This window comes from Protopterus annectens, chromosome 12.part0 (genome assembly GCF_019279795.1).
Source record: "Protopterus annectens isolate FY-2018-M chromosome 12.part0, PAN1.0, whole genome shotgun sequence".
NCBI lineage: Eukaryota > Metazoa > Chordata > Ceratodontiformes > Protopteridae > Protopterus > Protopterus annectens.
Genome location: NC_056746.1, coordinates 509,538,255 through 509,553,113, shown reverse-complemented (window position 1 = coordinate 509,553,113; position 14,859 = coordinate 509,538,255). Strand labels below are relative to the sequence as shown.

Below are 14,859 nucleotides of genomic sequence, written 5' to 3'. Positions count from 1 at the left end.
CCAGAAAAGGAAAAGGGACAAGGTTTTTATTCAATACTTTTCCTGGTACCCAGAAAAGACAAATCATGGCGCCCAATTCTGGACTTATCCATCCTAAATACATTTCTGGACATTCCAAAATTCAAGATGCTGACTCTACAACAGTTACTGCTTATGCTAGGCAAGGATGCCTGGTTGGTAACTCTAGACTTAAAAGAGGCTTACCTGCATATCCCAATCAGGGAATCTTGCAGAATATACCTCCGTTTCAAAGCAGGCCATTTGCATTACCAGTTCTCTGCACTGCCCTTTGGCTTATCTACTGCGCCCAGGGTCTTCACAAAGTGCCTGGCACCAGTAATTGCATTTTGCAGACAAAGAAATATTCAAATTTATCCTTATCTGGACGATTGTCTAATTCAGGCAGAAAACAAGGAGACTCTTCTAAAACATCTGGCATTTGTAAAAGGACTTCTAACTTGTCTAGGGTACACCACAAACGAAAAGAAATCACAACTGGTACCCTCTTAAATAATTACATTCCTGGGTGCAAGCTTGAATACAACTGCCCAGATGACTTACCTTATGCCAGAAAAACAAATTCAATTGATGACTTCAAACAAGTGGCCACAAAAAAAAACAGCTATCTGCAAGACAAATTCTGCAGGCCTTGGGATTCATGGCTTCCTGCATTCTAATAATTCCATGTGCAAGACTGGATATGAGGAAACTTCAGTGGTACCTAAAAAGCTTATGGAGTCAACATTGTCACAGCCTGGAAACAATGATTCCTGTCATTCCTTGCCTGCAGCAAGAGTTCCTATGGTGGCCAGAGGCCTGCCACCAAACAAGGGACTGTTATTCATTCCACCCCCTGCCACCCAAGCCCTGACTACAGACGCATCAGATTATGCTTGGGGGGGCGCATCTGGCAGGGAGATGCATTCAGGGCCAATGGAGCCCAAACCAAATGCATCTACATATCAACCAGAAAGAGATGCTAGCTGTACAGAATGCTCTGACAGCCTTCAAGGACTATCTTCATCCAGGACAACTACTGATAAAGACAGACAACACCACAGTCATGTGGTACATAAACAAGCAGGGGGGTACCCATTCCTACCCTCTTTGCAGACTAGCTATGGCTTTGTGGAACATGGCCTTGACTTATCAAATACATCTACAAGCTCAATTCCTGTCAGGAAAGCAAAATACTCTGGCAGACGAACTAAGCATAAATCTGATGGACCCACACGAATGGAAACTGGATCCACAAATCTTCAGCATGTTGACACGCAAATGGGGGAGCCCAGACATTGATCTTTTTGCCTCACCCCAAAACTATCAGTTGGACAAATTCTGCACAAGAGTACATCACAAAAAAGCTTGGAAAGTGGATGCTCTATCCTTCAGCTGGAAAAACATATGCCTTTCTGCCTCTGGCTCTGCTCTCCAAGGTCTTACTAAAAGTCAGACAGGAAAAACAAAAAATGATTCTGATTGCTCCAGACTGGCTTTGCCAACACTGGTACCCGCTCCTACGCAATATGTCGCACCTTCCCCCGTGGTATCTGCCTCAGACACCTTATCAACTATCTCAGCAGAACTATCAAATTCTGCACACTCAGCTCCAAACTCTGAATCTTGCAGCATGGCTAATCAACTAATTTCACCAGTTACATCTCTCAGCAAACCTGTGATGGATGTCATTTTGGAGGCTAGAAGGCCTAGTACTAGAAAATCTTATGCTGACAAATGGAAAAGATTCTGTGCCTGGAACCAAGCACAAGGAATAAGCACAGCATTGCCCAATATTCCTCAGATCCTGCAATATTTAACTGAGATGCTTCACAGGGGCCTATCTTTTTCTTCCATAAAAATCCATGCCTCCGCCATTTCATCTCATTACAACACAGAGCCTCCCCTCTTTTCTCATCCCCTGCTAAAGCAGTACCTCAGAGGGGCCAAAAATTGAAGACCTCCCAGGAGAGCATCAACTCCTGCATGGGACCTCAATTTTATGTTGGAAAAACTCACTCTACCTCCTTTTGAACCAGCTGCTACTGTAAACCTAAATTTTCTCTCTTGGAAGACGGCTTTTCTTTTAGCAGTCACTTCAGCTAGAAGGATTTCAGAACTACAGGCTCTCATGGCGCCTTTTATTGTCTTTTACCTGGACAGGGTGGCTGTCAGGACCAATCCATCCTTTATGCCTAAAGTGGTATCTAGTATGGCACTTAATCAGACCATTCACCTGCCAACCTTCTTCCCAAGTCCACAGAACAAGGGTGAGCAGATTCTGCATTAATTGGATGTACACAGACAACTAAAATTCTACTTAAACAGGACAAAATCTGTAAGAAAATCTGAGCAATTACTGGTGGGATTTGCTGCAGGGACAGAGGGAAAGGCTGTTTCAAAGCAGACTATTTCAAAATGGATAAGCCATTGTATACGTTTCTGCTACATGCACCATGGTAAACCTGTCCCCAAGGGGATCAGATCCCATTCCACCAGGGCTGCATCTACTTCTGCAGCCTTTCTCAGAGGGGTTCCTACCAGAGACATTCCAGAAGCTGCTACCTGGAACTCAGTTCATACGTTCACCAAACATTACCATTTACCTCTGTTCTCTAAATCCAGAGCAGGCTTTGCCACTGCTGTCTTGCAGGGCCTTATAGCTGCTCCTAATGCTGTATAATTCCATCCTCCCAACCATAGCTTTGGGATTCTACCCAAATGTAATGACCGCAACAGTGAAACACGAAGAACATAGTACAGTTGTGTACACTTACCATAAATGTAGATGTTAGAGTGTATTCACTGTTGCACTCCTGGTTACCCACCCTCCAGTCCCCTGTTTTTCTCTTACTATACCTCTTCTTTCTTTTACTATGCTTAAAAGCCTTTTATTTGGAGGTATATTTTTTTGTGTTCTAAATTACATGCATATATATATATATATATATATATATATATATATATATATATATATATATATATAATTTTTTTGCTTCCCATTTGGGGGGGCACCTGACATCTGGGGCAAGAAATACTGATGAAAATGGCGTTGGCTGCATGTTTTATACCCCTGATGACCTGATGTCATAGAAGAAGGGACAGCAACCGACGCAGGACCCAAGACTTTGTTAATCAGGCAGACTGAGGGCAACCTGCCAGCAGATTACCCAAATGTAGTGACTGCAACAGTGAATACACTCAAACATCTACATTTCTGGTAAGTGTACACAACTGTGCTTTCCTCTTTGCTCGTATTTAAGCATTGTGGTTGTGCAGGCTTTGGTAAAAGTACTCAGAGCTGCTTGTCGTTTGGTGACTTTGCTAGAGAGTGCTGAGAATCTGCTTTCACCTGGAGCAGTCCATTACTCAAAAGACAAAAACAAGGTATTTGTTGCACTTCTCTTTTTTTATTGTGACTGTATTGTAATAGTTTCTTAAGTTATTTGCTGTTTTTCTGCACTTTACATAGAAAAATTATACTGTCTGTTGCTGCTTAAAGTAGTTAATTGCACCGTATTACATTGTATCTGATAGTTTTAGGGCTGTTTTAACTGGTATGTGCGGTCTTCTTGCACTTGGACTCCAAACCAGCCATTCTACATTAAGAAGGTTTTTTCCACACTCTTGTGGCAGAAGTGTGCTGCTTTAACCTATCTGAGTTGGGGATTGCTGGTGGAAGGCTTATTGTGTGCTTTTCCTGATTGGTAGTTATCTTAAAAGTTGTTCAACTGTGCTTGTATTTAAGCCTTGCATTTGTGTGGTGCTGCTGTCTGAGCAGCGGCAGTTTACATGATGCTGCTGTCCATACAGCAGCGGTTGGTAGTGCTCGGTTTAGATGCAAAAGCCTTGAAGATTAGATGTTATGTTGTCCTATCTCGCCTTCATTCTTACTGGTTGGTTCGGAGCCTATCCTCTGCTCCAACTTAGCTGAATACTAAGGCTCGAAGTCTTTCACTTGGCTTATGGCCGAACACCAATCCCATCATGCAGTGGTGTGATCCCCCAGATCTCATTTGCCGTGTAAATAGATTGGAGGTTTTTCATTATGGCCGTGGCTAAGTGTTGTATTTTTCATTAAAATCTTAATTTTTTTCTTATAGTTACCTGTAATTAGTGTTAAGATTAGTTAGTTATATTTCTTATAAAATAGTGTGTTTTTTTTCACTCTTGCTGTGAGTGCTTACATATATATATATATATATATATATATATATATATATATATATATATCGCCGTTTATGTCTTTTGTGGTTGGCTGTCTATTCTCTCATCTGGCCATTGTTTCCCCTATTCCATTTAAATTGCTAAACCCATATCTTTTAGGGTTTTTGTTTTACTTTCTGGTTGGAGCACTGTTTAAGTTAGAAGTGCTTCCAACCTCTGTGTTTGTAACGTTGTGACTGTTTTCCCTTCAGGTAGTTAGTTAAGCTTGTGCCTGTTTAAGTTGGAGTGTATAACTAATTTCCTCCCTTTCTAGACTAGTCTAAGTATCCTTTGCTGACTTTACAATAACTTAGATATATCAGTGTGGTGTGCAGTTTTAGTTCGTTATATAGATACTTATATAATCTTTTTCAGAGTGTGGTTTGAATTTATATAAAAATAGTTGTAGCTTGTTGTGCCATAATGTTTAAAGATCAAAAAGAAACAAAGCAATCTGGGTTTAAAAAAATGTCAAAAGTGCTCCCAAAAATGTCCTTGACCGATGGTCATAGTATCTGTGTGTATTGTCTCGGAGCCATCGATTTACAAGAAACATGTACCTTCTGCCATTCCTTTAGCTCTAGGGTTTTGCTAGAGAGGAAAAACAAACTTATCATAAGAGGGCTTCTGCAGTCTCCTTTCTCTGAAAGTTTAGAAAGTCAGAGAACCTCTAGTAAGACTGTCTCCTTCCAAAATTGACATACCTGCCAAGAGATCTTCATCTTCTTCTGGCCATTCGGAACAGCCAGAGAAGACAGCAAAAACTACACAATCAGATCCAAAACCTTCTGGATCAGACAAGCCAAGCTCCTCGGCACCACAGATTTCAGAGCCGAAAGAGTCTCAGGAATTGTTACCGGTCTCCCATTTTACAGAGATGTCGCTCACCTACCCTTTCCTCTCTAGGTCCACCAGGAGCCTATTAGGTAACGATGCAGATAGGGTGGTGCGCAGACTGCTGAAGTCACCTGTGTTGGCAAAATTTTTCTCTGCTCCAACCCAGTCGGTTCCAGAGCCAGTAAAGGTCTTTTCGTCCACATCTATTCCTCCTCCGAGCCAGGCTGGAACATCGGAACCAGAATGCCTAGTACTCATTGTAGTAGAATCTTTGGTGCCGAGACCCACTCTGGGGATTTCAGAACAGTTGTCTGCTCTGACATCCTCAGTGCTGTCTGAGATGTCTAGGAGCCAAAGCTCTCTGGTCATGTCCGGAGGGGACACTCAGACCCGAGACTCTTTGGTTTCGAGCTTGCCTCTCAGGGCTTTGGCATGGGTGAGCTCGGCTCCTACACCGGGTTCGGAGGTGGCCCCCATGGCCCCGGGGATTCCCTCTACTTCTTCAGATCCAGAGGTGTCCTCGGAGCCAGGAGGAATGGCATTTGAGCTGATGAGAAGTGTGCTGTCCCCCCTACAGCTCTACATAAAGGTATTGACATTCTTCCCCCTAAAGCACCGGCTTCTGTTTTGGCACCACCCCAACCACAGGACAGGGGACATTCCAGCCTCAGGGTGCCCCATTGGGTGAACAACAGTCTTCCGAGACCTCTCCAGAATACCCTTCTGAGGTGGCTCCCCAGAAGAGACTTTGCAAGGGGAAGCACCTGGACTCACCAGATGACTCTGTCACCTCTGACACTGACCTCAAGGAGTCAGGAGGGGGTCCCCACTGTCACCTTCTGAGGCTATCTCCTTTGTGGATATCCTAGAAATCCTTAAACAGAGAGGCAGCTGGAAACCCATCAACCCTTCTAATGAGGTGTTGGTGTACCTGAAGGCCTTTAGAGCTCAACCTTCACCCACCTGGGTGTCTTCCCCTTTTGACAAACTCATGGAACTAGTTAGTCGAAAGGCATGGGAGTCACCAGATGCAATGGAACTGGTCCCTCGGAGGCAAAGTAAATTTATTACAGCCCCAACAGACAAATAATTTCTTACAAAGGGCATCCCTTTAGATGCTATGGTGGTGGCAGCAGCCACTAAGATGGAACTTTCCGAAACATCCTCATCTGTCCATCCACCAAACAAGGAGTCTCGAACGATGAACACATATGGGAAGTGTGTTTTTTCATCAGCAACTTTTGCCCTTAGGTCGCTGAACTACCTAATGCACTTCACTAGACTTCAAAGAGATCTCCTGAAAGAGTTAGGAGATACTCTTCAAGGTGCATTAGCTGCAGGAGTCTCAGATAAGGTATCCTCTCAGCTGTCCACCTTAAATTCCATAGTGGACTCCTCCATGAGACTGATTTCTTAAGCAGCAAATGGGGCGAGCAGGACAGCGGGTTCAGAAGTTTCCCTAAGGAGACACTTCTAGATGTGCTTGTGTAATTTTGCGGAACCTTTCAAGTCTACCTTTGTCAATGCCCCTTTCGATGGATCCTCGCTCTTTGGACCAAAAGTCAAAGACAAACACCAGGTGTGAGCAGGAAGGAAAGACTCTCTCTGCCCTTGGAGTACGTTTTTCCGTACCTTCCAGACCCTGTCATAAGGGTCAGAAGGGTGGTAAAATGTGGTTCAAAAAATCCCAGGGAGTTTTTCAAGATTCACAAGGTGAATACTTCCCGAGGGGCAGAGGGGAAAGTAATAATGGTAGACGTCCACATGGCAGAGGGGGTCTGCAAAATCAGGGTGACCGTGATTCCTTTCGTGGCCAACCCTTCCAGTACTCCTGAAAGGAGGCCTGCCTGCCCTCCTCTGGAGGCAGTCAAGGGGTGTTTATCTTTGTACCAGGAAGCCTGGGGAGAGATCACAAAAGACAAGTGGATACAAAGTATAATATCCAGAGGTTATTCAATCCCCTTTTGCCTTCCTGTTCCACACATCAGAAAACTCCCAGACATTCCACCCATTCAAAGGGAACAGGCAACTGTAGAGATTCAAAAGTTGCTGGATTAAAAGAGTCATCCAGAGAGTCCCTGCATACCAAATAGGATTTGGAACTTACTCAAGATTCTTTGTAGTGCCAGAAAGAATAGGGGACTGGCGACCCATCTTGGATCTCAGCAAATTAAATGAATCCATAAAGAAGTCAAAGTTCCGAATGGTGACACTGCAGTCTATTCTCCCCTTTAGGGAAAGACAATTGAATGTGCTCGATAGACCTCCAGGATGCGTACTACCATATAAAAATGGACAGGCCATCAAGGAGTCATTTGTGCTTCCGTCTGGGAGCCAGTCATTACCAATTCCAAGCTCTTCCCTTTGGTCTCACTACAGCTCCCAAAGTGTTCACCAAATGCATGGCAGTAGTCACGGCTCACTTGAGACGACTGGGATTCCAAGTGTTTCCATACCTAGATGGTGGGCTCCTGACTGCCAGCACCAGGCATCGACTACAACAGGCAAGAGAAGCCACATTACAACTTTGTTCTCACTTGGGTATAACAGTAAATTCAAAAAAAATCTGCTGTCTTGCCATGTTAGCATATTACATTTATAGGAGCTGATCTCGACCCCATCTCCATGATGGCAGAATTACCTGCGGAGAGAGTCTCTCTACTCAGACAACAGATTTCCAACCTTCTGCCAAGAACCATAGTGAAAGTGAAAACAGTATTAAAAGTTCTAGGAACCATGGCAGCAATGATAACTCTAGTTCCCCTAGCCCAAATGCACATGAGAATTCTGCAGTGGCTCCTTTTTTCTCAGTGGTCATTTCAAGAACTTCCCATATCTCACCAGATCAGAATCACAGAGTCATGCAAGAAGGATCTACGATGGTGGCTCCTTTCCAGTCAAGTGACATTAGGTCACCCCTTTACCCTTCAACAACCTGTGATGACAGTGACCAAGGACGCCTCCCAGATGGGGGGGGCATTGTCTGGGGAGGATGGTCCAAGGCACATGGCAGGAGCACAAGGCCCATTTGCACATCAATGTCCTAGAGATGAGAGTAGTGCTCTTGGCGTTGCAAGCACTTCAGGACTCTCTTCCATTAGGAACAATTGCAGTTCAGACAGACAACATGTCAGTAGTCTGGTACATAAATAAGCAAGGAGGAACCAAATCCTATCCCCTTTGCTGAAAGACACTCAGAGTATGTCAATGGGCTACATCTTCCCAGCACTTTCTAGTAGCAATGCACATTCCGGGGAAATCCAACGTGATAGCAGACAGACTCAGCAGAGCAATACTTATGCCTCATGAGTGGTCCCTAAAACAAGAGATAGCGGAGATCATTTTCAGGAAATGGGGCCAGCCTTGCAGCACCCATGAATGCCAAATGCAGCAGCTACTTTGCCCTAATCCCCCCTCTGGGGGAATCACCAAGGGACGCACTTGTACACAATTGGCCCCCGGGACTTCTTTATGCTTTTTCTCCCTTTCCGCTAATACCCAAAGTCATACAAAAAACCAAGTCATTGAGAAGCAGGCTAATTCTCATTGCCCCATACTGGCCTCGTCAGATTTGGTTTCCCTTCCTCTGGCCTCATCTTCAGAAGGAACCATGGGTTCTGGACCCAGTTCCAGACCTTCTGACTCATACGTCCAGAACACCCCACCCATCCCTCCAAACCCTCAAATTGACAGCGTGGCTGCTCCAGTTCCAAGTTTAATCAGGTTTCATAATTTCACATTGGCAGTGAAACATATCTTAGTATCTTCAAACAAGGCTTCAACCAGGAAGTTATATTCCAGTAAATGGAAGAGGTTCTCTTACTGGGCCGCATCAAAAGACATTGATCCCTTCTGTGCCCCAGTCAGCTCTATTCTTGAATTCCTGGCAGAGCTCTTTCAACAAGGTTCCACTGCAGCTACTGTTAAAGTCCAATTAGCTGCAATCTGCAGTTTTCATATGGGTGACTAGACTCCTAACTTGATGTCCCACCACAGATTGTGCAAAGCTTTCTTAAAGGGTACTTGTTTATTAAGACCTCCCATTAAAGAGCCCCTATCACCATGGGATTTGAATTTTATCCTATCATATCTAACTTTACCTCCATTTGAAACCTCATCAATATGTGATCTCAAATTTCTGTCATGGAAAAAATTTTATTAGCGGCCATTACTTCTGCATGGAGGGTCTCAGAACTGAAAGCCATATCAGTCAAACCTCCTTACTTGATTACCATAAGGATAGAGTATCTCTTCGAACTAACCCATCCTTTTTACCTAAAGTGTGTTCTCAAACTAATCTAAACCAAACTATTGAACTGCCAGTGTTTTTATCCAATCATGGCAACAGTGTAATACATGCTACACCAATTAGATGTACACAGACAACTCTGCTTCTGTTTGCACAGAACCAAGGATTTTAGGAAATCTGACCAATTGTTTATTTCCTTTTCAGAAGCAAAAAAAGGTATGCCTGTTTCTAAGGTCACACACTTAAACTGGCTTTCAAGTTGCATCACCTTTATCTACAGTACTAATAACAGAGAGCTACCTTTCGATATCAAGGGACATTCTACAAGAGCCATAGCAGCATCATCTGCCTATCTAGCTAGACTATCAATGGACAGTATTTGTGCAGCTGCTACATGGGCAAGGCCCCATACCTTTATCACTCATTACAAAATGGATTTAACCTCCAGTGACAGGGCCTCCTTTGGTTCCACTGTACTGAAAAGTGTACTCCCATGAGCCACCCAGGAAATGTGATGCTAGGGACGCTGTCCCGACCAGTAAGAATGAAGGTGAGATAGGACAACATAACATAAAGAATTATGTACTCACCGTAACGTTCCATGTTAGGTGTTCATCTCGCCTTCATTCTTATGACCCTCCCGCCTTCCCTCAGCCCAAGGCTTCTGGAGAACTTAGAGGTTTGTTTTCCTTAGGCAAGGAGATTCTCTGACTTTCTTTGTTATATCTATATTCTACAGTATGATGCATGTAAACACATTAGTATGGTTAGCAGCAAACAAGATCTGGGGAATTACACCACTGCATGATGGGATAGGTGTTAAGCCATGAGCCAAGTGAAAGACTTCGAGCTTTAGTATTTGGCCGAGTTGGAGCCGTGGATTGGCTCCGAACCAACCAGTAAGAATGAAGGCGAGATGGACAACAAACATGGAATGTTATGGTGAGTACATAACTATGTTTTTTCCCTAAACAACTGTCAGTGAAACCTTTCCAAGTTTTTCTGCTGCTTGAGAAGCAACTCATTTGCACACTGAGCTGTGTTGCTTTATTGCTCAACCTTAGCCTAAACAAAGTTTAGTTTTCTCTTATAGTCTCTGAGCTACTAGCGCAGTCTTGTCAAGTTAACCCATTCTATTCCCTAATAAAACATAGAGTAAGGATCTCCTATCATGGATGGGGAGTTTCCCCATCATCTCTGTTTGGCCAGCCTGATGGACATGGCCATCCTGAGGCAGTGTAGCAATTGTCTCATGTACACTAGCAACCACTTACTCCTGAAACAAACAAATAATTCATGTAAGAGATGTGGTTACACTATGAAATTGGAGGCAAGACTCTCACATGCAGACAAATTGAATGCCAAACAGGTTGTCAACACATGCATTACTTCATACACTAAATAACGACATGACACATAAACCCACATATGCAGAGGTGCTCACTAGTAGCTTACAAAAAGACCAGAAGCTTCCCAAATGGTGCCTTCAGAAACCACTTGCACACAGAATGTAAAAAAACAAATATAACACATAATAACACACACATCAGTGTCTCAGCATTTAAGTCCATGTGGCATAATACCACAAAACCTAATGTACTGGTCATAGGAAATTCCATAGTGAGACATGTGGATGTTCCCTTCACCTGGCTGGATAAGGAGCAGGCTACGTTTAGCTGACTGTCAGATGCCTGGATCCATCTAGTCACAAAAGCACTCAATTCACTCAACCACAAGTACCAGTATGACTCCATCATAGTCCATGTGGGGGTGAGTGACTTGAGATGTACATGTCTGCACTATATGAAGAGAGACATGACTGAGCTCTCAGATTATGTTTCACAAGCAGGTGTAAGCCTAGCCTTAAGCAGCATTCTTTCTACCTTCTCCAAGATAATGCAACAAACAAAAAAAATGATTGAATTTAATAATCAACCTAACTTCTGGTGTCTTTCCAAGGGGATCCAATGTCTGTCAGCCTGGGAAGACATGGTTGACAACCCATGATGCTTTCACAGCAGTATTCAGCACCTCTGTCCTCCTAGGCTTTCGGATACTGGCATTAGCCACTCCTGTTGTGCCTTTTAAGGCAGTGTCAAAATAACCAGCCTCACAACATAACAAAATCCTATCTAGATAAACTCAAGGTACTGCTATTTAATGCTAGGATTCTAAATGAGAAACTGCACTCCCTGAAAGCACTCCTCACTTTGGAAGATTCTGACGTATGTGCAGTCACCGAGACATGGTTAAATGCTGCAGAAAGCAAACCAGCTGTACAGGGCTACAATGCCTTCCATACATTCAGACTACAAACTGAGCATGAAAGAGCCAAAGTAGGAGGTGTATCCATCTTCATTAAGAATAGGTACACCTCAGTACTGATCAAACAGTATAACTCTCTTGAGCTACTCCATGTCCAATTAACCATAGTCAAAATCACCTATCATATCATAGCTAGCTGTAGGTCCCCCACCACGAACCAGGAAAAGTATATTGCATACCTGGACTTACTGGAGTTACTTACCATACAGCTCAACACCTTACTCATGGGTGATTTTAATCTTCGTACCATCGACTGGGAAACATACAGGACCACAAACATGCTGGCTCAGAGGTTCTTGGACTTTGTCAATGCATATGGTTTGGAACAGCTAGTCAGCACACCCACAAGGGGTTCAGATGTCCTGGACATAGTGCTCACTAACATGGGAGAGCATTGCACCCCCTCCCCAGTGATGTCCTCCCTGTTAAGATCAGACCATAAATCAGTCTTTCAGTGTAATTATAATGCCAGATCCCCATCAAGCTCAAAAAATGCTTAAGAATTTTATACATGTTATACACGTATGCATATGGATCTACTTTTAAGTCATGAATTCCACAACTCCGAACTTCATATTGCCGAAATGACAATAATGAATACTTAAAATCCTGAAATGATGATTTTTCTCAGGGCAAATAAACACTTGGGGGAATATGCCCTTTTCTCCACTGTAGTGCGATCCCGGAGTTGGTATATATAGTTGGGGGGTGTGGGGGGAGTAGCCTCCCACCTAGGTGCTGTTTATATAGTCTGGTGTGGTTATGTTATTGTTTGGACAAATGTTTACTTGCCCTGAGAAAAATCAGCACTTTGGGGTTGTAAGTATTCGTTATTTTCATTTCAGCAATGTGAAGATCGGTGTTGTAAGATTCCTAATTTAAAAGTAGATCCATACATATATGTGTGTGTGTGTGTGTGTGTGTGTGTGTGTGTGTGTGTTTCTCGCTCCGCTTGCTGCTACTTGTGTTTCTTGACTCTGTTTCTCTTGTGCCTCTCCTCACTATCAACTAGTAGTCCCTTCATTACAGTTGTTGAGTTGCTTGCTTTGTAATAATTGTACTCTCTGATTCAATTCATATTACATTGTCTCTGATCCATAGCTTTATTCATATGCTTTTATTTCTTCTGGATTCCTTCTGTATCATCTCAAAATCAACTTCCAGCTCTTTTAATCCCCTTCTTTGCTTTCTTTCTGTGCTCATCACTTTTCCCCTGACATTGACCTTAATTCCATCACACCAGTGTACTTCCTGTTTATCCTTGCATTTCCTGTTTTTTAAGCACTAACATTAAGTAACTGCAGAAATTATAATAGAAATGCCATGATAAATCTGAACTGTCCTGGTCAAACCATTAGATAAGTTGAAAAAAAAAAATCCCAGAATCGAACTGACAAATTACGCTCCAGATGTTACATTTTCGGGGAGTCTATAATTAAGCATCACAAGTTAATGTTTGCACATTTTAAAAAGAGACTCTCTGTGTAAGTCTAAAATTATAAGTCAGCCTGCGAATTTGGAAGAGTCATGTTTTATTACTGTGAGGCATTCACTGGAATGTCTGAAGCAAGTCACTTGCTATCTGAAAAATAGTGTAAATATACTCATGTTAAATTTAGAAGCTGGCTGTTGATGGGTTTTACAATGAGTTAACCATTTTAATTAATGCACTTTTCAGGTACAGCTGAAGTTATAGTGACAGTTGGAGGAGAAGATGACAAGGTTGTGCTACGCAGTGTAGAAAGCTTTGACCCATTCACTGCCCAGTGGAAGTCTCTCGCCTGCCTTCCTTTTGCAGTTAGCAAGCATGGTCTTGTTGTATCAGGTAACCACATTCATCCTGTTGTTTTTTAAAGCTAACTTAAAAGTCTTCTGTGTTTATATGTCTCTAGGTATGGAAAAATATTTTTAAAACGGTTATTTTCAAAGAAGTCTGTAAAAAATTATCTTTATAAATGTGCAGATACTGGGATGGTAAAAAGAGTGTATGCATATTAACTAATGTAAACACTATTACTGGAAGTCATTCATTAAGGAATCTGAGTTACACTTCACTAGCAGTGTGTTTTTGAAGTAATTTAAAGTACAGTTGTATAAAATGTTACCTTAACAGTGGATATCCTTGCCTTCACTGCTGCAGTATTCTTAACATATGTGATTCCGTGTCATGGAAGCCCGAACATCCAGTCTAGCAAAGACTACTTGTTGCTTTTAAGAGGTATGCTGAACATCACCCAAATGCTCCTTGCATAGTGTATGGCATAAAGGTGACACAGTACAGTTCTCCCAGTCAGCATGACTATTTGTTCAGGTAACACTTCCACCCAACCATTGTCTTTAAGTCGTCGTCTTCTTCCTTTGTGGCACTGGATTGTTTCAGACAGATAGGTTCTAAATGCCATTTAGCAGGGATACACTTAGCAGTGGGAATCTCTTCCTCCTTTCTTGTTGGAAAATGAGGCTGAAATAATACTGAAGTTCAGTAAATTAAAACCCTGGGGGTTTAAATGATGAGTTGGAGCTGAAAGCATTTTGTTTTTAAAAGTATGAATGCTTTCACTATTTATTGTGGTGTGGTTTTATTTTATTACATACATTTTTATTATAAAATATTTTTAGAATGTAGATTTTTCAGGGTATTGTCTTTTAAAAAATGTTTTTTATTGAGGTAATTAATATTGGTCAGGTGAAGGTGACTTGTTTTTTTATATTCAAATAGTGATCTAATGTCAGTTTTCATTTTATCCTCACACTTGGGTTCAGATCCGAACTCTCGAATCCAACTTGGCTGTTGCAATAGCTCGTGGCAGTCAAAAAGCTCTTGAGCACCATCCCTTAGCCATAATACTTCTCACCTAATCACCTCAAATCTCATTTGCCACTTCACAAAGACGTGGTCCTTCCAACAGCTCTCAAGCAGTTGTGTTTTTTTGTCTAAATTACAAAGTTTTTCTGTCACTATTTTTCAAACATTGTCTATTAAATCTCCCTTACTACTCTTCTAACTGATTTTTTTGTGCTTTCTATCTTGTACTGATGTACCTCTTGGCTACTATCTTTAGTAGTCCTTTTTCTGTTTAGTGATTGCTTCTTCTTTCTCCTTTCTTTTACTGTTGGTACCATAAAAACTACCATTGCTAGTAGTCCCTTTTCGTCCATCATCTCCTTTTTCAAAAAAAAAAAAAAAAAGGGGGCTATCTTCTGTTTTTGTCTCTAGATATGGATAAAAAATGGATTAGCCGGCT

The 14,859-nt window shown here is 42.3% G+C and overlaps 1 protein-coding gene across 2 annotated transcripts in view; it reads left to right on the top strand.

Moving 5' to 3' along the window:
• Positions 1-14,859, top strand: part of LOC122816680 (kelch-like protein 20) — a 745,290-nt gene that overhangs the window by 191,741 nt on the left and 538,690 nt on the right. For both annotated transcript variants that reach the window (XM_044089646.1, XM_044089647.1), the window contains exon 4: positions 13,293-13,439. In XM_044089646.1, coding sequence (XP_043945581.1) covers positions 13,293-13,439 — 147 coding nt within the window. The remainder of the gene's footprint in view (positions 1-13,292; positions 13,440-14,859) is intronic.